General features: G+C 43.2%; 1 protein-coding gene across 1 annotated transcript in view; it reads left to right on the top strand.

The window, feature by feature from the left end:
* The window catches only part of LOC125289303 (receptor-type tyrosine-protein phosphatase delta), a 109,151-nt gene that overhangs the window by 616 nt on the left and 86,035 nt on the right, over positions 1 to 22,500 (top strand). Inside the window, exons 3-4 of the mRNA XM_048236057.1 lie at positions 1,506 to 1,651; positions 3,036 to 3,177. Of these exons, the coding sequence (XP_048092014.1) occupies positions 1,506 to 1,651; positions 3,036 to 3,177 (288 nt within the window). The remainder of the gene's footprint in view (positions 1 to 1,505; positions 1,652 to 3,035; positions 3,178 to 22,500) is intronic.

Here is a 22,500-nt window from a genome sequence, read left to right as displayed (position 1 = left end):
TATAAAGGACATGATCAGCGTTGCAACAGAGTCTTGATTCACATTAACTGGCTAAAGAGGAGGGAATATTTGCACTGTTAGACAAGAGGAGTTAAGCTAAATTGCATGTACTTTATTTGCGATGCTAGTTTCACTTCCTGTGTGAAACTAATGGTAGATGACAAAGCCATTTCTGCTGTTAATTATTAACAAAAAGGATTTGCAGTGCCCCCCGTAGACATGTTTGTTAACCTTTCTCTTGTTTGTTTGTTATTCCTTTCACATGGCTCCGCGCTGTCATGTAGATACCTCATTAGCTTCTGGAGACTAGAGGCTATTTTTTTTTCTTCGCACAGCAGCAAAACGCTTAAATCTCCACAGCAGGACTGCCTTGTTGATTTAGTGAGAGCGCTGTATATATTTAGACGACACCAAGGTTATCAAAGCTGAAGTGTTTTTCCCCCTCCCGGTTCCCCCGACCCGACACCGAAGACATACTACCACGCCCGCGCACCATAGAATGTGCGAGACCTTGTCACACAGCTTGCGTTTGACTGTCTGTGTACACACAGTAGCAGGGCCAGAGGTGGCCTCACGAGACGGTAATGAGAGCTCACTCGCTGCTGCTATAGAGACGTCGGGCTGACCCTTACTGCATCCGACGCCCGCTCAATCAGTTAACACGTCGCGGTCACCCACTTAGCCGAATGTTTGGCCGTACGCGGGAAGACTGTTTTGACATTCTGCCCCCTCGGCCGACCTATATCTCCTAATTAGGACATACCAGGCAGCAGTTGGAACCTCTCCAGTTCATCTCTGGAGCCTGGGTCTGGTTCACTGCTGGCCTAGATCCGGCCCACACGACACCGATATCAGTGTAGAATGGTCTAATTTTAGAAGATGGAATCTTGCAACTTGTATATGCACATATACATACAGTATGTGAAACAGTTTGTGCATTTATGTGCATGTCAAAAAATATTGAATTGAAAATAGTCTTTGGCTGGTTCAGATGGTGATGGTTTTGGTGGTTGGTTTTTTTGGTTTGATGAGTGAATTTAGCCAAACATCAGGCCTAGTGAGCATTTTCTCTTCTGCATCTCTGCATAATCCTTAAGTGTTGCACCCCCCTGGGACTGCCACCCTCCATGCCCATCACCATACCGCCTAATGAGTTTAATCTGTGATCTCGCTCTGCAGTCGATCATGTCTTCAAAGAAAGCTTGTTTGATAGTTTTTTTTTTTTTTTTTTCCCTCTCTTTTCATTTGCTCACACTCCATTTATATGGCAATAGCCTTTCCAACAGAGGCGGTCGGAAAATATGGGCTGACCTCTATAGGTAATCCTCTTAACAATAACACGGAAACGCTGAAATGTGCAAGTTTGTGACTTTCTCCTGGGTGCAGGGGTGTGATAAGAACAAAAAAAAAAAAAAGTGAAGAAAAGAAATGGCGATTCTCTTCCACTGCACACTTTCATAACAATCACTCTCTCTTTCTTTCTCTCTCCCTCTTTCTCTCAACAGCACCGCCAAAGTTTTTAAGAACCCCCAATGACCAAACGGGAGTCCAAGGCGGCGTGGCATCGTTCATATGTCAGGCGACTGGGGATCCCCGGCCCAAGATCGTATGGAACAAGAAGGGGAAGAGAGTGAGCAACCAGAGATTTGAGGTAACATCATCTCCACAAAATTGTCCCCTTAGAATTATTAGAAGGTTCTATCTAACATTTTTGTCAAAAATGAGTTATTGACATATTCTTATTCTGTGAGATCTTAAGAACGTGAGGTGAGGTGTTTCTTTTAGTTGTATGCATTGTTGGACATCATATCTAAAGATGTTTGTTCCGCTTATTAATATAACTCTATGGAATTCTAAGACTTTAAAGCTCAATATATCAGAACTACTCAGAATGTTAGAACAATAGATAGAACCTTATAATTCCAAGGGGACTGTTACAGCAGAAACCTGAAAAGTCTCACTCTCCATACCTAGTGTAACCTAACACCCTTAGACATTGTTAATGCCAATCAATCAATCATGCAGCCATCAATCAATCATTTAATCATCTTTGTAATGGTCACAATAATCAATTTTAGTGCTCTTTGAGGTACAATGATGATGTAGATTCATTAAAAGAATGGGAGGAAAAAGAGGAAATCTAGGCTATCCTTGGCGTCTGTTAAAAATCATCTTTTTGGAAACCAAGGTAGAGTTCAAAGCAACAGTAAATTGCTCACTGGTGAAAACCCCTGTAGCTTGTTAGTCATCTTTTTTAATTAATTTATTATTTTTGTTTATTTATCTAGAGATGTATTTATTTTCTTCTGCTCTGTCATCCTCCTTTGGTTTCCTTTGTTTTGTGTTTTGCATTCTTTTCCCCAAGAAACTTTTGATATGATTGTCTTTCAGGTTTTGCTATGTAACTTGTATACTTGCTAAGTATCCTTTGCAGCATCTTATTATTTTTCTCTCGTTAAAGAACAGAGCACTGATAAGATTCCCATTAGCGTCTGTCCTCATCTGCTGCAGTGCTATTATCATTATTTTTTTCTCTTTTTTGCTTTATTTTGTTCAGAGAAACAAACTGTTATTAGCATCCTGTGAAGGGCCCCTATTTTCTCTTCTTGTGCCTTTGTATACTGTAGCAGCAGAAGTCTTTTTTTTTTAGGCTTGCAGCATTAAGGCTGTGGACCCCATTTATTTCTCAGTTCATTCTCCTTGAGCCCGCCTCATTTCTGACAGAAAACTTATTTTGCGTCATAGAGGGTCTCTTATGCTTTATGCTACCACTGCTAGCATGACTCAGATTTAGCATGACTCAGAACCCCCCCCACCACCACCACCACCCTCTAGTATCAAGTATGGGGTTTGGGTTTGTGTGACTCACATTGCACTTCAAATGTCCACCATCTAATGCCTCATGGTTCTTCTGTTATCTCCAATGGCTGCCTTTTGAAATAAAAAATATTTTCTCTCCGAACCAAAATGAACTTAAACAAGTACCACACACACCTACTAAAATAATGTTTTTCTCTGTCTGGGTTTGATCACAGGTGATAGAGTTTGACGATGGTTCAGGCTCAGTTCTGAGAATCCAGCCTTTACGTACGCCACGGGACGAAGCCATATACGAATGTGTGGCCTCCAACAGTGTTGGAGAGACGAGCGCCAGCACACGGCTGACTGTTTTACGTGGTAGGTGCTGGAACTTAAAAAAATGTCAAAATGCTAACGCTAACGATTCACTTATGCTGTTTCCTGCTCGACCAGGTGAGATGTATCTGTCGGGTTTGTGCTATCTGCTCTTTATTTCTCTCATTCCTTCTTTAAAAAATATCCGTCTTTCTTACTATTCCTTTCTTTTTTCTCACACTTTCCAGTCTAGCTGGCTCAGTTCACAGTCTGTGTGTGTAGCTGTAGTCTCCCAACAGAGTGTCCAGCTCCTTGATTATGTTTTGGTTCGTGACATCATGCCTTTCTGTCTGACCTCAGCTTGAGATGAATGTTTTCCTACTTTCCTCAACTTTTCTTTCTTTATTCTTTTTTTTTTCTATTTCACTTTTCCCTGCATGGTCATTCTATTTTAAAAACATATGCAGGCCAAGTCTGGGACAGCTCCGCTTCGGAGTCGCTTGGCAGGCGATTCACACAGTCCCCCTTCCAGTTTTCCGACTGAAATATGAAAATGCTTTCCCATCTGTGACCTTGAGTGTTTTAACGGAGTCTTGATTAATATTGTAATTAGCAGAGTGGTTTTCCCTGCTCCGTAGTTAGTTTTCATTGCCATCAACAGAACTCCTCGGTTCGGCTCAGCTAAAGCAATTTTATGCTACATTTGCAACATTTTTCACGAACTTTTCAAACTTTCTTTTTTTTTCCCTTTAAATAATTATTCACGCCACAAAGTACATATTTCATAGCACAGAGACTGTATGTTCACCAAAGTAGTGTTCATACTGTATGCCAAAACTGTTATTTCTTCACATTTTATATAATATATACTATGTGTGCACATACAGATGCTCTCTCTCTCTCTCACACACACACACACACACACACACACACACACACACACACACACACACACACACACACACACAGAAATTATACATGACTGACACCATATGGTCCCCCTGTCTGAATTCCAAAGGCAGCCTAATATCTTCTGAAAGAATGACATGTCATTTACTGAAATGATTAAATGGCGCTAAAGTGCACTGGCTGAAGCGGGCAGTTTCAGGTTCCATTATGTGGCATCAGAGCTTCCCACTGATTACACAGGACAGAAAATGAGTTTCCAGGCGGCCCTATAGAAAAATGGCTGGGCACTCGCACAGCTAGCCAAAGGCCTGCCTTATCTCTGCTACATGTGAACAAAAGCTCTTTATGCAATCGCCCAGTGACTGGCGGAGAAGGAGAGTGTGGCGGATTCTCCCCCCACACACACCCCCAACCCTTTTTATTCAAGCTCCCTGTGTGTGCACAACATTACATACACACACACACAACACACACACAAACACATACACACACACACACACACACACACACACACACACACACACACACACACACACACACACACACACACACACACACACACACACACACACACACACACACACACACACACACACACACACACACACACACACACACACACACACACACACACAGCAGGCTTACTCCACCAATTTTCTGCTGTCCCTAGTTCCACAGCCTACTATTTGCATGTTTATTACCAATCAATTTCACACAGTACAGTACTTCCCCCTTTTTTGCCTTCTACACCTTTTTTTTCCAACCGCTGCAAGTGTTAGGGGATGTGAAACACAGCTAGCTAAAGACACAGAATCAAATGTCCTATGACCTTTTCCATCGGTTGGCCAAGCAAAATGCAAAATGTGTCATTTATTATGTTATTTTAATATGCAAAGATGGAAAGATGATATTATGACACCTCTAACAAGGCAACATAAATTAAATTACATACTGTACATAATCCCTCGAGACCAGGGAAGAACATGTTCAGGTGTTTCCTTGAAATATGGAACATGCCATCCTTAAACTAATTATAATTATATTGCCATGGTTTTATGAAGTCTCATTGGCGGTTCTCACAGTCTCATTATTTAATTAGAATAGGCTGTTAGCTTGCTTTTGCTTGTTTGTGTGTGTGTGTGTGTGTGATTATTATTTTTGTTTTGCTATTTGCCATTTCCCTGACCAGATTACGCACCGATCTGAAATAGATAAACACTCCTAAATGGAATCAAACATTGCCCTGAAAAAGGGTCTGGAGGATGATGACAATGCTCCCTCCAGCCTTAGACGAGACGTGAACATCTGCTTGGCAGCGTGCTCACAGGCACGGGGAGCATGAATAAACCCACAACAGAGGAACACACTGTTGTAATCGAGACACCGCAAGACACACAGGGCTGGAGGTGCCAAAAGGGAGGGAGTGGGTGATAGAGAGAGAGAGAGAGAAAGGGTCGTGAATTAATATTAGCATATGGATATGATGAGAAATGCCATCAATAATGAATTTTGCAGCTTTGCCCCTGCCATTTGCATCTGACGTGCAGAGACAGTGGAGCTGCAAAGAAAGGAGCACACTCATCCAATATGTGGAACATTACTTTCATCTGTTTTTCTCCAACATACACATATTTTCATATGATGTGGTAGAAGTAACATAACTTTATATCATCAGGCAGCAATTGTACAGACCATCAATTCCAGACCATCTTTTTTGCCCATTGCCTGCAATTTTCCTGCTGGTTCTCCTCAACTGCTGTTTATTTAGCAGGCCTCTTAAGAGCAGCCAGGGTGTCTGTTATGATTTAGAGCGATTAATGTCTCTCTTTAGTCAGATTTGTCCATGAATCTTAAAGAGATCTCTCCCAGGGCTGAGAGCTCAGCTCTGCCAACATGGGTTAAGACTTCAAAGAGGAGGACATGCAAAAAACGACTCATACTTAAGGGTGAAGGACCCATTTTTAACCCTTAAAGTTGTGGGTTTTTGAACATTCCAACATAAGATTCTGTTCCACAACAATTTAAGGCTCTAAAATTCTATGTTGAATTCAATGAACCCAGATATTCTTTAGAATGTTCATTTTCCAACATTCCACCTTTAAGGTTGTTTAAGCACTCCCCACCATGCTGGTGCTTTCTTGCTATGTATATGTTGTGTCAGGATAGATTCAGTCATCTCAAGCAATGTTTTGCCACGCAATACCGGAAATTTTAAAGTTCTGTTTGTAGGAAGAACTCTCCTTTATCATTTTGGCAATAACCGCTCCAGGGTCCTGTTCATGCGGTAGGTATCTTTTGAGAACTACCGGCGGACTCTACACTATCCTTCTCACAGTGTTTGTCTGTTATGTTTTTAACAACAGAATTCATCAACTTTATAATGTTAAAATAGGAATGACGGTTATCTCCTGTTTTACATTTGCCTGCAGTTGCACAGAACACAATGACTCCTCCAGAAACCCCTGTAGACTATGTCTATGCAAACCTATAGAAGAGGCAATTCAGGACACAGACAACATATATTCCATTCTCAATATTTTATCTTACCCTGGAGTTTCAGGGTGTCTAGATGTGCAGACTTTTTGTAATCGTCGTGGGACGTCCAGTAAAAGCATTACCCGTTCTCACACGTCAAAAAGTGAAAATGGAGTACATTGTGAAAACAATCGCTCACAACACCACCTGTTAGCTATACTCCCACCTCTCATAAATCTACTACACCCCCCATTGTCTGACGCCATTGGTGCATCCTGGAGCTGAAAAAGTTGCTAAGCGTTGTCCCAGTCTCATACGGTAAAATACATCAAGTCACTCTTTTTACTTATGAAATTGCTCTGGAAATTGTTCAAATTTGTTGCCTCAGCTCTCCATCACTCCGACTGCAACTCACACTGAAAAGCTTTGTTCACCTTTATGAAAGAGCAGAAATAATACTCAAGCAGAAGAAGAAGAAAATAATAATTGTGAGGGTGACCTGGCAAACAGGTCTCCCCGCGAGAACGACTGACTTTGGTTTATCCAACAGTTCGGTGAATGTCACGGCTGTGGACCGTGTACTGTGCCTTGCTAACAGTTTGGCTTCTGCATCCTTATTTTTTTTCAGAGAGAGAGAGAGAGAGAGAGCAAGAGGTCTTTTGGAAGTAAGGAAGGAAGGAAAAAAAAAGAAAAACTGCTGACTTCTCCCATCCTTCTGCTCGACTGAGCTCCTTTTGAGCTGCAAACAGAAATAAAAAAAATGTGAAAGAATTACAAGGTGCCTGCGACAGCACATTAGTTGAGGCAAAGTTCGGTAACCTCGTTTATGTTTTTTTCTCTCTCTCTCTCTCTCTCTCTCTCTCTCTCTCTCTCTCTCTCTCGCTCTAGCTGCATTCAGACCTACAGTATGTGTAAGACTGGAGGGCCGTATATCTGAACAACATAAACGGTCATTTGGAAGTCCGAACTTACCCGGCTGTTCTACTGCTCCCCTCCTAGTATTGTCGAGGGACATCATGTAAATGAGCTTGTGTCTAAACAAAGCCAAGAACCTGTGGAGATTATGTTCATGTGTGTGTCCAACCACGTTCAACCACACAGAGATTCTGATAATGTGTGTCGGTGTTGTTCACACATATGACCGTATAATGTCAGTATGTTAGCATCATATCTGAATCACCCAAAGGGTCGGACCTCCGTTTGACAAAGCTCCGCATATACTCCGAAGGTTATATCTGAAGGCAGCTTCTCTCTCTCTCTGAGAACTTTCTCTGGGCCTGCTGAATGTCAGCTTCGTACCCATAGTGCCTTGAACATGTGTCCGCAACAAACAAGCTATATGCTGGCTGGAAAGTCCCTCAGCTCTCATCCAAAACCCGCATACTGTATCTGTGTGTGTGTGTGTGTGTGTGTGTGTGTGTGTGTGTGTGTGTGTGTGTGTGTGTGTGTAATGACAAGTTATTTATTACTGTAATTAAAAAGATGGAGCTGACTGTCCCCACTAAAATTGATCTCTGGGTAGGAAATCTGCAGGAAGTTTCTCAATGTAATTAATAGGCTGTGGAGGACTGTCCAGGGTATTTGTACTGTACAGTCTGTGATTTAAGAGACAGAAAAGACCCTGCTCGAGGAGGGGCTGGCTCGAGTATGGCTAAACATTACTCTGACCGCTAACAAGATGGCTGTGAAAAGGGCATGTTCTTCTGATAGCAAACACACAGAGACATCCGCCTCTGCCACGCAGGGCCCACCATAACACACACCAAAACAGGCAAACAACAAACAAACATGGTACATAAATAATGTGTAAGAAATGACAACACAGTAACATGACAGCTGCTCTGCATTAGAGGTCCACAGGCTGAATCTGTTCCCCTGTTCCGCCGATTTAATACCAACAATAAATGAACAGTAAAACAATAAATCTAGTAAAAATAAAGATAATATCACCAATAAGTAAGTAGAAAAATAATGTAAATAATATATAAAATCCCTTAATTATTCCATAGCTTAATAACTACAGTGTTGGAAGAAAAAGTCTATAAAATATATAAAATCTCCTAGTATTCCAGCAAAACTACAGTCCTGGAAGAAAAAAGTCTATAAAGCTTTCCATAGAATCTCCTAGTGCAGCAAAATGTCCTCCGCCCTTCCTCCACTCCCCCCATTCCCTCCCTGTCTTGCTCCCCGTTTCCTGCTATGATATAGTGCGGATACTTCCTATGCTTATTAAACATTCCCTTTGGCCAATTATCTTGATTAGTGCCATAACTCCCTGTCCCCGACGCAGAGAGAGAGAGAGAGAGAGAGAGAGAGAGAGAGAGAGAGTGGATTTGTTGGCACAGGGAAGGGAAATCTTCGGCGCGTAATTGCGGTTGGAAGCGCTCTCTCTCCGGAGCGAGGTACATGAACGCTGCTTGGGGACCTGACTGCACGGATGGAGGAGAGGTGGAGAGGTGGCGGCTGGGGTTGGTGGGAGATCGTGCACAGACAAGTGGCCATCGCATTAGGGCCGAGGAAACGAGTCAAGAGGGTGCTAATGTTCCCGCTTTGATCCGCGCCACACTTGAGTCATTTTCTACGAGATGAATCTGCCTCTCTGAGGTCACTTCCTATTCTGGCCTAATGACGCTGTCTAGGTCCTCCAGCACCCTCGTCCCCCCTACAAGGCCGGTGGTAATTACCTCTGAATAACCCCAGGCTAGAGAACACGGGGACAGGTAATGTTCATTTTTCAGCCGATTGCGCTGCGTATATTTCAGAATTGCTGCATTCCCCACCAGAGTTGATCAATTGTTGTTTGTTTTCTGGTGTTTCCTGCTTCAGTAGCCTTGTGTTTCACAGCCCTCAAAGTTATTAGTTATGAATAAATAAGTGTGCAGTACATACCTAATTGTAATTATTTACACCATTCATATTGGTATGTCTACTGAGTAATTCAGTGTATTAAAGGCTGTAATTACCATTTAGATCCATTTCCAGCAGAGTTTTCATGCTGCATTCTTACCAGGGGAGAAGGCAAGCTCAACTCGAATGAAACTGAGTGCAAGTGGAAGTTGTGAACAATCTTTCATAAGAAAAATAAAAACACAGCAGCACTGCAGTACTCTTGCCCAATGAAATCATCTAGCTTGATACCTGATGTTTACCATGTACAGTATTATGTTACTGTATGTCACTATGTATTATCTAATGTTTGTTTCACCCACTCTTCAGATAAATTGTTATAGTTTATAGTACTAAACGTTACCTCAGCATGACATAGTGTGTGCAGATAACACAACATACTCCTTGTACATATGTACATACCCCCACACACACACACACACACACACTCTACTGCTCTGTCCTCTCCCTCACCCTTGGCCCTCGTCCCAACCGCTGGAAATAGCATCTGACGCAACGCTGAGCCTCTGAGTCCGTCTCTCGTCAGGTACTGCGGCAACTGCTCTCCCCTCCCCCTTATGGTACTGAGGCATGTGAAATCACCCCCCATGTCCATTTACTTTAACTATGAAGGAGAGAGTGACAAATCTCTCTCTCTTTCTCTCTCTCTCTCTGTGTGTGTGTGTGTGTGTGTGTGTGTGTGTGTATGATGTAACTCCAATACACCGTAAAAATAATAAGTCATGCCATCGAGGTTGGTTTCTCCTCCCTCCTGCACCTCGGCGTGGAGGTCTGTTTCCAATTAGCCTGTTTTCAGTTTACGGAGGATGTCGGAGTGCATGCACGGTGCATATTCCAGTTTGATGATGAGCCGCTGTGGGCCGATCTGGTGACCCGCGGATCCATTTCTCAGGGTTTGCGTCAAGAAGTTCAGTTCTGGAAAATGTTGAGGCAGTACTTGGAGGAGACCTGTTGTCGGGGAGGTCCTTCGTGCAGAATACCCTTGCGTTTTCTTTTTCAAACATTTTTTTTTTCCATGGAACCTTTAAAAGCATTCCATGGTTGACTTTGATTGTGATTAAGTATGAACAACCCTTTTTTCCCACTCCAGCCTCTCAAGTTAAAGTGGTGTAATTGTCAAACAGCCTGGTCTGTGACACAGTACAAGTTTTGCAAGCACTCATCAGCATACCTGTCAACATTTAGCTTTCCAAAAACGGGAGATATTTTTTTTTTTTTTTTTGGGGGCTGCAGTCAGTGTTTGTACCGGATCAGTGTTTGCATATTTAGCATGTTTCATACACGTGTTTCAACACTGCATTTCGGTCGTTGCTATGCATGCCAGAATGTATCCACCAGCCTGCCTGCCTGCAGCCTACTTCCAAAACTCCAAAGCTGCTTACTGTCAGATTCGGTTCCGAGGACGCAAGTTGCCAATTGTGTATCAACAACACTTAACAGCAACAACAGTTTATGTGATGTGTTACAGTAATCACTTAAATTGCCAATAATTTGACAACAGCTAGTTCTGTCAACTAGCCCGCTTGCTTGCGAGACTCAGGCTGCGCAGTCGGCACCCGCTTCCTTGTTTTGGGTTGCCAAGTTTTAGCCTATGACAAAACGGTTGGAATTGAAAGTAAGTGATCGTGTATGTGTAGGGTGTAGTTCATACACAATCTGGCAACCTGAGAGATGTCAGACTAACAGAAAAAATGAATGGATCAATAATTTAAAAATGAAGTTTGATGGCCATGCAAATTACGGGAGTTATAACATAGAGAAATAACAAAACGGGGGGTGCTGGGACATGACCTTGAAATACGGGAGAAACCCGGAAAAACGGGAGTGTTGACAGGTATGCTCATCAGTTACAAGTCGTCACCTCACCTCACTCTGAGGGTTCGGCTCGACTCAGGCACTCACAGCTCTGGTTGTGTGGACTGAAGCGAATACCAGTCAGTGAAAAGCCTATTCACGTATATGGTGAAAGCGTTGAAATGAAAATGTTGTATGGAGCAATGCAACAGGTGCTGTGCAGCATTCACACAGGCAGGTGACTTGAAAGGCTGATGACTAAAAAGGCTTGTGTCTAAAAAGGCAGATGGCTAAAAAGGCTTGTGTCTAAAAAGGCAGATGACTAAAAAGGCAGATGGCTAAAAAGGCAGATGACTAAAAAGGCAGATGGCTAAAAAGGCAGATGACTTAAAAGGTTGATGACTAAAAAGGCTGATGACTAAAAAGGCTTGTGTCTAAAAAGGCAGATGACTTAAAAGGTTGATGACTAAAAAGGCTGATGGCTAAAAAGGCTTGTGTCTAAAAAGGCAGATGACTTAAAAGGTTGATGACTAAAAAGGCTGATGGCTAAAAAGGCTTGTGTCTAAAAAGGCAGATGACTTAAAAGGTTGATGACTAAAAAGGCAGATGGCTTTGTGTCTAAAAAGGCAGATGGCTAAAAAGGCTTGTGTCTAAAAAGGCAGATGGCTAAAAAGGCTTGTGTCTAAAAAGGCAGATGGCTAAAAAGGTTGATGACTAAAAAGGCAGATGGCTAAAAAGGCAGATGGCTAAAAAGGTTGATGACTAAAAAGGCAGATGGCTAAAAAGGCAGATGACTTAAAAGGTTGATGACTAAAAAGGCTGATGGCTAAAAAGGCTTGTGTCTAAAAAGGCAGATGACTTAAAAGGTTGATGACTAAAAAAGGCTGATGGCTAAAAAGGCTTGTGTCTAAAAAGGCAGATGACTTAAAAGGTTGATGACTAAAAAGGCTGATGGCTAAAAAGGCTTGTGTCTAAAAAGGCAGATGACTTAAAAGGTTGCATGAAAAGGAGAGATGTGATGGAAGGACAGAGGAAGAGAAAAAAGGCCTTTATACGGACAGAAATGCCACCAGGCTGTGTGCATTCTTTCACTGCAAAAGACTTACTGAGTAATATGTGTGTGTGTGTGTGTGTGTGTGTGTGTGTGTGTGTGTGTGTGTGTGTGTGTGTGTGTTTTGTGTGTGTGTGTGTGTGTGTGTGTGTGTGTGTGTGTGTGTGTGTTTTGTGTGTGTGTGTGTGTGTGTGTGTGTGTGTGTGTGTGTGTGTGTGTTTGTGTGTGTGTGTGTGTGTGTGTGTGTGTGTGTGTGTGTGTGTGTGTGTGTGTGTGTTTGTGTGTTGTGTGTGTGTGTGTGTGCGCGCACGCAGCAACCCCATGTCAAGATTCTGCCCTTCCGATTCAATTCAAAAGGCTTATCGGTATGACAAAAGAGACACTTGTATTTCCAGAGCAGTCATACAAAGGATGAGGGAGATGAAGAACAAAAAAAGATCCATGTGTTTATGTCTAGACTTAATGTTACATGAAATTAGCTCATAATACAGAACAATACAAAAAAGGGTGTAGCATATCTTTTTATGATCATCCACCCATCTCTCATTGGTGCCAGAGGAATGCCCTGTTGGTACCTGCTGGCTCATCTTCAAACCAAACGCATGTGTATGGCAGATCTATCAGGACATCAATCTGTCCCTTTTACAAGTCGTTCTGTGACCCAACCTTATCTGCAGATACAACATCTACTGGGGGCATTTGATTTGCTGGATGCATCTCATTTAGAGAAGGCAGTTTAGAGATGGGATAGACATCAGAGAGAGTCCATTTCAGAGAGGAAGTGAGAGATAGAGAGAGAGAGAGAGAGAGAGATGTATCACTGCCTCATCTGAGAACACAGAGACACCATAGAGAGAGAGAGGGGAGTCGTTGGCAGGCCAGACTGGATGATTATTGGTGGGATTTAGGGGTTTCTGCTCGCCAGCGATAGTCCATCTGGGCGTCTGTCTCCCTCTCCCCCTGTTTTGACCTCCGAGTGAGATCATACCCAATGTTAATTGCGTGTCACAGGGCTCCCCTCGAGACGCGGGCTAATGTAAGAGGCAGGTGTCCGGGTCGAGCGAAGATGAACGTTAAATACCTTTTCTGCTGGGATAGCGAATGCCCTTGCCTCCGACATATTAGATTAAGCACACCATCTTGGGAAGCGTCCCTACGCGCACATTGTGAGTGAGAATTTTTTATTTCATTTTTTCCCAGCCTGCGGATATGGGGAAAGGATCTACTTCCCATGCCTGTATCCGCCACTGCTGTTCCCGTTCATTGTGCACTTGAACATTCTATCCGTGGGTAATCTACGGATCCTTAAGTGAAGACAGGAATAAATAGAACAAAAAAAAGTTCACAAAATGTGTGTCATACAAGAATGCTAACATTCAGTGTGTGTGCGTGTGAAGAGGAGGAAAGGAGGGCCGACTTTAAGGTCTTAGGCAAGCAGAAACATGGCTTCACGAACGCGGAGGTCCCGAGATTATCATCAATTAGTCGCATACCACCCTCACTCCATTAGACGCCTGCTCTCTGCTCAGTCCCCTTTGGAAATTAAGGATGTCTGGGCATCCGTGGTGTGTGAAGGAGGTTTTGGAAAATAAAGCAGCAAATGATTAATTGATTGACTCCGCGGAGGACTGACATAATCTTCCTGCATTAGCTGAGGATTTTTTAATGGCAAATAAGAAGCATTCAATTAATTATAAAATCTCAAAGGGGATTTGTAAAGGAAACGATTGCAGTCTCGAGCCTAAGCCAACAGTGTCATTTCTCACAGAGTATGGACGAGTAGGATCTCTCTCTCTCTCTCTCTCTCTCTCTCTCTCTCTCTCTCTCTCTCTCTCTCTCTCTCTCTCTCTCTCTCTCTCTCTCCCTCACTTTCTTTTCAGTCCAGTTGAAAAAAGGCTTTACTGTGAAGATAAAAAATACACATTTGAATTGCCAGAGAACACCATCATTTAAGCATGGATTCTCACATTTAACATTCAATGATGTCTCCCTGACAATCCCTTTCATTCTCTCTCTCTCTCTCTCCAATTCAATTCAATTCAAATATGCTTTATTGGCACGACAAATCATATGATGCATTGCCAAAGCGTTCACAGGAATAGTGATAATTACAAAAAAGTAAACAAACAAACATATACAAACATTACAAACATTTACACTTCATCAATACTCTCTCTCCCTCTCTCTCTCTCTCTCTCTCCTATCTCTCTCTCTCTCTCTCTCTCTCTCTCTCTCTCTCTCTCTCTCTCTCTCTCTCTCTCTCTCTCTCTCTCTCTCTCTCTCTCTCTCTCTCTCTCTCTCCCTCCCTTGCTCTCTATCCTCTTTTCTCTCTGTCTCTCTCTTTCTCTCTCATCCATTCACGCTTCTCTCTGTCTTCTCTTCTTTGTGGTTGAAATTCCCATGCATATTTGTAATGGGATACTTAGTGCTCTTGTCAAAGCTGATGCATTGCGATCGTTAATGAACAGTCCGGACGCAATTTCACAACTCGGATCCGTTTTGACCCCCGGGGCGATGGAGGTGAAAGCGAATTCGCGCAGCTGTCGAACACCCTCCATTTGCACCTGCCGTCGCGGCGATTTCTACAAATTAACTTCATGTACGTGGGAAATTAGTGCAGTCCCTTCTAACAGGCACCATATTTCACACGAGGCCAACAGCATCCCTCGACAGAAGCAGGGGAAGTGGAACACATTCTCTTGTAATCGCTAGATTTTGCAAAAGAAAAAAAAAAACAAGGTGATGAGTAAAAAAAGTAATATGATGAGCTTATATTCACTCCAAGCCTCTGGGACTCTTCATTACAGTCAATTGGCCGTGGGTGCCGTTTAAAAAGAAACCAAATCTAGGGAGTTTTTTTTTTCTTATGCAAACCCAACGAGCAGTTTGGGAAGAGAGACTGTGCGGAGGGAGACGGTTCATTTTGTCTGGCCCCTATTGCAAGACAAGAGCAGGACACTAGAGTGGACCACTGACGCTGGATCCCACGAGCAAGCGGGACAGGACAGAAAGAGGGTGAGAGAGAGAGAGACAGAGGAGTGGTCATGGCCATCATCCACTCGGCGGTAAACTGGGTCATCGTTTCTGTCCTGACCAACTTGGACTATTCATTTTGCTCGCAAATCCCCGGAAGGATTAGTGTTCAAGCGACGACAACGAGCCAAGCATACATTTGTGATTTGTATTTGCAATTGTATCGCTGCTGTTTTTTTTTTTTTTTTTCTAGGGGCAGCAACACCGGCATTATTTATTTTTTTTTAATTGATTTTGTTTTTTTACTCTCCCTCTTCCTCGTAAACATTTAGTGTTTTGATTTGCTTCCCTGACTCTTCTCAGGTCTGTTTTTTTCCCTCGCATCTGTACTCTAGTAGCGCTAGGAAAAGGTCAGTTTCCGTCCACTCTTGTGTCTTGCGCAAAGTGTGAGTTATTGATGGCTCCGACGTGTCTCCGTGAGAAAAACTCCTCCAGCCAAGTCAGGCTCTGAATAATGAACAGGGACTTTCCTAGCAAGCATGCCCAGAGTGGCATATAAAAATGGGAATGAGTGTGACTGCCCTAAATTGAATTTGCCTCAACAATGGCCGTTTTTGGAAGTATGCTGATTACAGGCAGGTCATGGTGGGATGGGAATGTTGTGCTAGTTTTTATTGTGTATTTCATTATCGAGTAAAAAAAGTACAGTTGTCAAAACAACTTGTGATGTTGTTGTTGCCGTGCTTATGGCAATGTCAATACAATATCAAACAATGCCTTCATCAAAGTCAGTTCAGATATCTCTGTGGACAGAGAGAGAGAGAGAGAGAGAGAGAGAGAGAGAGAGAGAGAGTATGAAGCTAAGACTCCATCTACCATTTGATCCAGGAGAACCCAGAATCTCACTCACTGGGTTTCTCAGAGGTTGTGCTCTGCCTCCCTCTAATCAGTGAGGATTGTGACCTCTGGTGGGGTCAATGGTCATCTTGTTTGCTAACATCCGAAGCATCTCAAACATCACCGCCCCTGAGGCTCAGCTGCAAGACCTCCATAATCTGACAGGGCCTCCCTGGAGAAAGAGAGAGAGAGAGAGAGAGAGAGAGAGAGAGAGAAAGAGAGATCAAATGACACCTCTCTTTTCTCTTCTTTTCTTCTTTTTTCCCCTCATCAATCCAGGGCTTTGAAAAGTATGTATCGTCACTCATTCATCCGCATGACTCATGACAAAAGCTATGTGGCAGATATCTTGAGGGTGACTTAACACTGTTGAGTGAAAGTGAGTGAGAGTAAACAGTCTCTCAGTGGGTGGGGAGTTAATCCTACCAGGCAATACCTATGAAATACCCTCCAGCTTTGCGTGACTTTAATATGTGTCAGGACCTGTTGGTTTATGTGGGTGTCCTTCTTTCTTTACTTGGAGACCTGCTCAAGTTTCCATTATGTAATGCTTAACCTGACAAACGTTTAGTGTGATCAAAAGAAGGTCCAATTCATAGTCTATGCAAGCTATGCAACCCTGAACGCCCCCAGCCCAAGAAGGATTTGGTGCATATTTGCATAGCAAGACGTGTTGTCCAATTTTTCGTAATGCAAATATGAGGGCCATGTCTTACATTTTCGATGGGGCCACATAGTATCATGTTGCTTGCATAGACTACAGTATGAACCAGCTCTAAGCCCAGGCCTAACATAACCTGATCATTTTTCTCTAGCTTCCTTTTTTGTACGAGCCGTGGGCTGTTCTTGCCTCCCCCACATTGCCACCTACCTGCTTAGGTCATTCAAACCAAGTGACTCATTAAACATTTTTCGGAGCTGGAGGTATGTGATTTGTGAGTGATTTGATTCATAAAGTATAAAAGCCAGCAGGAAGCAGGGGTCTGTTCAAAGTGTTCGACTTCAAGCCCTAAATCATTTGTTCTGCTCCCGGCTGGAAGTGAGTTCAAGTGTGTGTGTGTGTGTGTGTGTGTGTGTGTGTGTGTGTGTGTGTGTGTGTGTGTGTGTGTGTGTGTGTCTGTGTGTGTGTGTGTTTGATTTTTGGTAGAAAGTTTTCACCATTGTAGGCAGCTCTGCAAATGGATATTCTGGTTTGAAAGAGAAAGAGCAGAATGAAAACTACTGTTTAAACAGAAACAGAGTTCCTCTCAGCATCTTGACTCTGAGAACTGGAAAGACCTCTGCAAAGTCCAAACTTCAGAGATGACCGAAATTGAAACTGATGTAAATGTAAATGAATTAATAAATAAAGGCATAAATAAATCACAAAAACTTGGAGTTAGAAAGAATGATGTCATACAGTTGGCACAAAGTAGAATAGTAATTTGAGTGGTTGAGTAATTTCTTTCGAGAAGAAACAAAGCAGCAATTAAGTGTTCCCGTGCAAATGCCAAAGAAAGCCATCACTGAACACATGAACTGAATAGGGGCACAGATGACAAACATGTGGATCAGTTTGGAGGTCGGGTTTGAACAAAAAAAAGAAGCCCATTCATTACGTTTCATTGGACTTGTTTTTTTTGTCATGTCATTTATCATATGAACACCATCGTTTAAGCATGGATTCTAGTATTTAACATGACATCTTCCTGATAATCCCTTTAACTCTCTCTCTCTCTCTCTCTCTCTCTCTCTCTCTCTCTCTCTCTCTCTCTCTCTCTCTCTCTCTCTCTCTCTCTCTCTCTCTCTTTCTCTCCCCCTCCATTACATGCAATATAGCAGTAGCATGTAAGACAACAACAATTTAACCTTCCTAGCCATACTGTTTGTCATCTGTTCAACCAATATACTTGATGCATGTGTGTGTATGTGCGTGCGTGCGTGCATGTGTGTGTGTGTGTGTGTCAGTGCACGGTCCATATGAGCATCGGGACAGCCTGTCCGGTCCCGGAGGTGTTGCTGCAGCACATGCTGTTCCCAGTGCCCACAGAGTGGCCGGCAGCCAAGCTCTGTGCAATGGCCGGGTCAGGACTGCGTCAAAGCAGCGGCCATCTTTAGTTAGCCTCTCCAGGGCGATCTGTCCATCCTACATGTCTGCCTGGTGAGCCGAACGAGTGGTTTGGACCATTTATCCTGGTGTTTGGAGGGTTTTTTTCTCAAACGTCTCGGACCATATTCGTTTATATCTACTTTCTTCACATCCACTATTATTTTCCTTCATCTCTCTCTCTCTCTCTCTCTCTCTCTCTCTCTCTCTCTTTTCTCTCTCATTCACTGATGGTTTTGAGCGTCTCATGCCAGCACCCCCAGGCCTCTATTGTTCAGGCGTACAAAACCGATGTGGTTTAATTAGACCTGACTCAATTAACGCACAATCAGCTCAGCAAAGCCCACACTCAGCAGGGTAGGGCAAATGAGAACCCCTGGCCTTTTGTTGGAGAGCAGAAAAAAAGGGCTGAACCAATGATGAAACGAAGAGGAAAGTAAGGGGAGTCATGTTCATTAACCTTCTGAGCTGTGGAATTTTCTTACACCCGCACACACACACACACACACACACACACACACACACACACACACACACACACGCACACACACTTCTCTCACACCCAGTCCAATTCGTGTCATGCTTTCAATCATGGCTATGTTTCAAACTGGCACCCATCAATGTCTGTCACACATGCACACACGCACGCACGCACGCACGCACGCACACAAAATCACACAGTTTTTGGGTCATCCGAGCGGCTCTGACGTGATGAAAAAGCCAGCCGTGGCGATCCGGAGCACTCGTTTGGACAATGGGCTGGACTGTGGCCCCTTTGTGCTGCCTGGCAAAAAGGGAGAGAAATATAAAAAATAAAAATACCAGCTGACATAAGAGGGATGGAGAGGGGCACAAAGCGCCTTGCAAAATCCCTCACTTGGTCACTGGACACAAAAGGACCAAAGAGAGCGGAAAATACCAGAGAGATGGGTGTCATACTCGAATCACCTCAATCCCACCCCCACCACCACACACACACACACACACACACACACACACACACACACACACACACACACACACTAACACTCCACCATCACACACATATACACACACACATACACTTATACCATCCCTCCCCCCACACACACACACACAGACACACACACACACACACACACACACACACACACATACAACTCCCTCCCAGCCTTCATACCCCTCCCAAACTCCCTGATGATCCTTCCATCCTAGTAATCCCCCTTTTTTTTTGAGAAGGAATTCACAGGCAACAATGCGTCTCAACACGCTCCTGTTTTTCTGCACTGCCACGGCAACTGACCTGTGACAGCTCTTCTAAGGAGATTGTATCCGCTCAAAGCGTCCAGCAAATATATCTTATTATGGCCTGCAGGGGATTTTCCCCGAAGACTAACCTCAGCGTGGTGCTTGGGTGAAAAGTCCAGCTCTGGCTAGCGGGTATGAAAAAAGGAAAAAAGTAGACAGCCGCAGTCTATGATCAATCCTGCCCATCTCACTGGGCTAGACCCAAGATGACACTGGCAAGGTTTATGTGTTTATGGATTCATTCTAGGACTATGCACCACAGGGGAAAATACTTTTTTTTTTTCATTTTCTTTTTTTTTTTCATTCAGCTCAAAATCCCCCCCTTTTGGTTATTTCAGATGTTATCCAATTGTATTACGATTCCAACCTAGGACTACAGGGAGCTTTGATAAGATTTCCTGCAAAGTATCCCACGTTCACCCACACCATTGCACAGAATATAAACACTTTCTTCAAAATATGTAAGAGAGGCTGGATTTAAAATCTCTCTCTAAAATCTCTCAGATTTTACTCTCTCTCTCTCTCTCTCTCTCTCTCTCTCTCTCTCTCTCTCTCTCTGTCTATCTGTCGTTCTCTCTGTCTCTTTCTCTAAATCTTCCCAAATCAATGAATCAATTCTAATCCTTCGAGTTGATACAGATTCACACCGCGCATAATTCATCGTTGTAAGACAAATGTCAAGTGGAGGAGGGATATCCACTCGATCCCGTGGCTGGCGCTTCACGCTGCACTAATGAAACGGCTCCCGTAGAGATAACGGAATTAGCTCCATTTTCCATCGCGGCCCCTCGTGGTCTGGCTCTAAAACAAACCCTGCCAAGTCGGTTGGGTAAACAGTAGCTAATCACGTCGCCGCGTAAGCTTTGTCCGTCGGGAGTCAATCAGCTTTATTTAATCAAGAGTGTCCTCCCAAGGAGGCTATTACCTCTGTTTGTCAGCAGTAATTAAAATATGTGCGGCAAGGGTGCCGTGGGTCTTCATAGTACACTTATTTGGGTTACCTCAGAGGGATTTCTGTAGGACACTTATTCGGGTTACCTCAGAGGGATTTCGGACACGTCCCTTCCTTTGATTTCCTAGAAATATTTAACCTGCTGTGTCCATGCTGAATTCTCTGTCCTGGCTAAAAAGCGTTTGAAGTGGGGCTTTCAGCTGACCTGGCACAGGTCACAGGTCACAGAGCTCTAGTACACCCCTCCGTGTTTATGTCATTCTTATGTGTCTGTTTTGTTATTAACAGATGAAAATAAGATTTTTTTACATTTACATTTATTCATTTAGAAGACACTCTTTTCAAGCTCTTTTTTGTCCCCAACCCATCACACACAACACACACACACACACACACACGCACACACTCCAGAACACTTCTACTGTTCTAAGACTATATGAGATAGGAAGGGAAAATAAGAGGGCAGGGCAAGAGTGACTATTCCGTGAAACGACCCACGACTCAGCTCAGACTCATAAATGACCTCCTCCACCTGCGAGGGAAGCGCCATGGTCCGTTTGAGGTGATGGCTCTCCCTCCACTCGTCACTTGGCAGTACATCCGTTTGACGGCGGAGGGCCTGAGCGTGGATAATGTCTCTAAATTGCCATTGGGGACACTTTTATGCCCAGCGGTAACACTTAGCCTTTTTTTCTTTTCTTCCTTTGAAACGGTGACGGCATCATTAAGTGCTAGGTGATTGAGGTGAACGATAGATACACAGTGCAGTACAGTTTTTTTCCAAGTACAGTTCTGTATAGCTTTTGCCCTTGAAAACGCCAGCATTGCCAGCTTGCACTTCAGCTCTCTCTCTTTCTCTCTCTCTCATTCTCTCTCTCTCCTTCTCTCTCCCTCCCTCTCCCCACTTGGTGCAATTTTGTTTTCCCTAGCAAGTTTTCACTCTCTCTCTTTCTTTGTCCTTCCTAGTTATTTATTTTTATCTGGCTTAATCTATGTGGATCTGCATGGGATTTGTTTTTTGTTTGTTTGTTTGTTTTTTTATTCCACACTAAAGTCACGATCTGAATATTCAATATTCCAACATACTTGAGTAAATCAACTTTTCTATGATGGGTCCTCTGGGGCTGAGAAGACAGTGCTGTTTCCAGATGAGCATGTTTCCTGTATCAGCTAATATAGAACAGTACCCACAAACATACTGCACACTTGGTCTTCAGATAACAGTTGTCTGTTGACCATATGCAGCTCTTATCTGGACCTTATCCACTCTAGATCGTGTCTGTCTCTGCTCCAGACTACACTGCCCTCTGGTCTTCACAAACATCATTACAGAGATTAGTTAGCTGTTCCCAGAACAGCAATACATTTGATTTGCTGGTAATGCATTCAGCAACAACTCAAAAAGCAACTGCCTGGCAAAGAGTAGAAGTGGTAATACATAATATCATCATATACCTTCAAGCACCAATGCTTTGTTTGATTAGTTTTAATAAAGGATGCATACCATAATGAATCTGAAAAGATGATGAAATAGACCCTAAGTTGTGTTTAAGCTGTATAAGTTTTATGCTTTATTTGTTCTGTGTGTTAAACAGCTGTTGTGATTTCTTCCTATGCGAAGCGGCATTAATTGCCCTTCAGCAAGCTTCATTAGTCTGCAGGTGTGTTTTATTTCACCCTAGCTGAGCACAGAACATGGCAAACTACTTGTCAGCACACCTCCTCGAAGTAACAAAAGGCAGGAAGTCCATTAGGCTGATTAATTAGTGATTGCCACGGCAACTTGCACATAACTGGCATCCGTCAATTGTGACAGAGAAGGGGGCAGGAGGCAGTAGATGAGGTGACGTAGTTGACGTGTTAGCTGACTATTTACATCCCCTAATGGAAAAGAAGGGAGATGAGCCATCCAAAAAACGACACTAAATGCTGATGTGTCATGACCTTCCCATGCAGATTATTTCCTATGTAGAGATGGCTCAGACTTAGCTTAGACAATATCAGCACAGCACACACAACATTCGCACTTACACATAGTATGCTAAATCATTATTC

The sequence above is a fragment of the Alosa alosa genome, chromosome 24 (assembly GCF_017589495.1).
Source record: "Alosa alosa isolate M-15738 ecotype Scorff River chromosome 24, AALO_Geno_1.1, whole genome shotgun sequence".
Classification (NCBI taxonomy): domain Eukaryota; kingdom Metazoa; phylum Chordata; class Actinopteri; order Clupeiformes; family Clupeidae; genus Alosa; species Alosa alosa.
The sequence above is the reverse complement of the archived record's forward strand: the minus strand, read 5'-3'. Positions and strand labels throughout refer to the sequence as shown.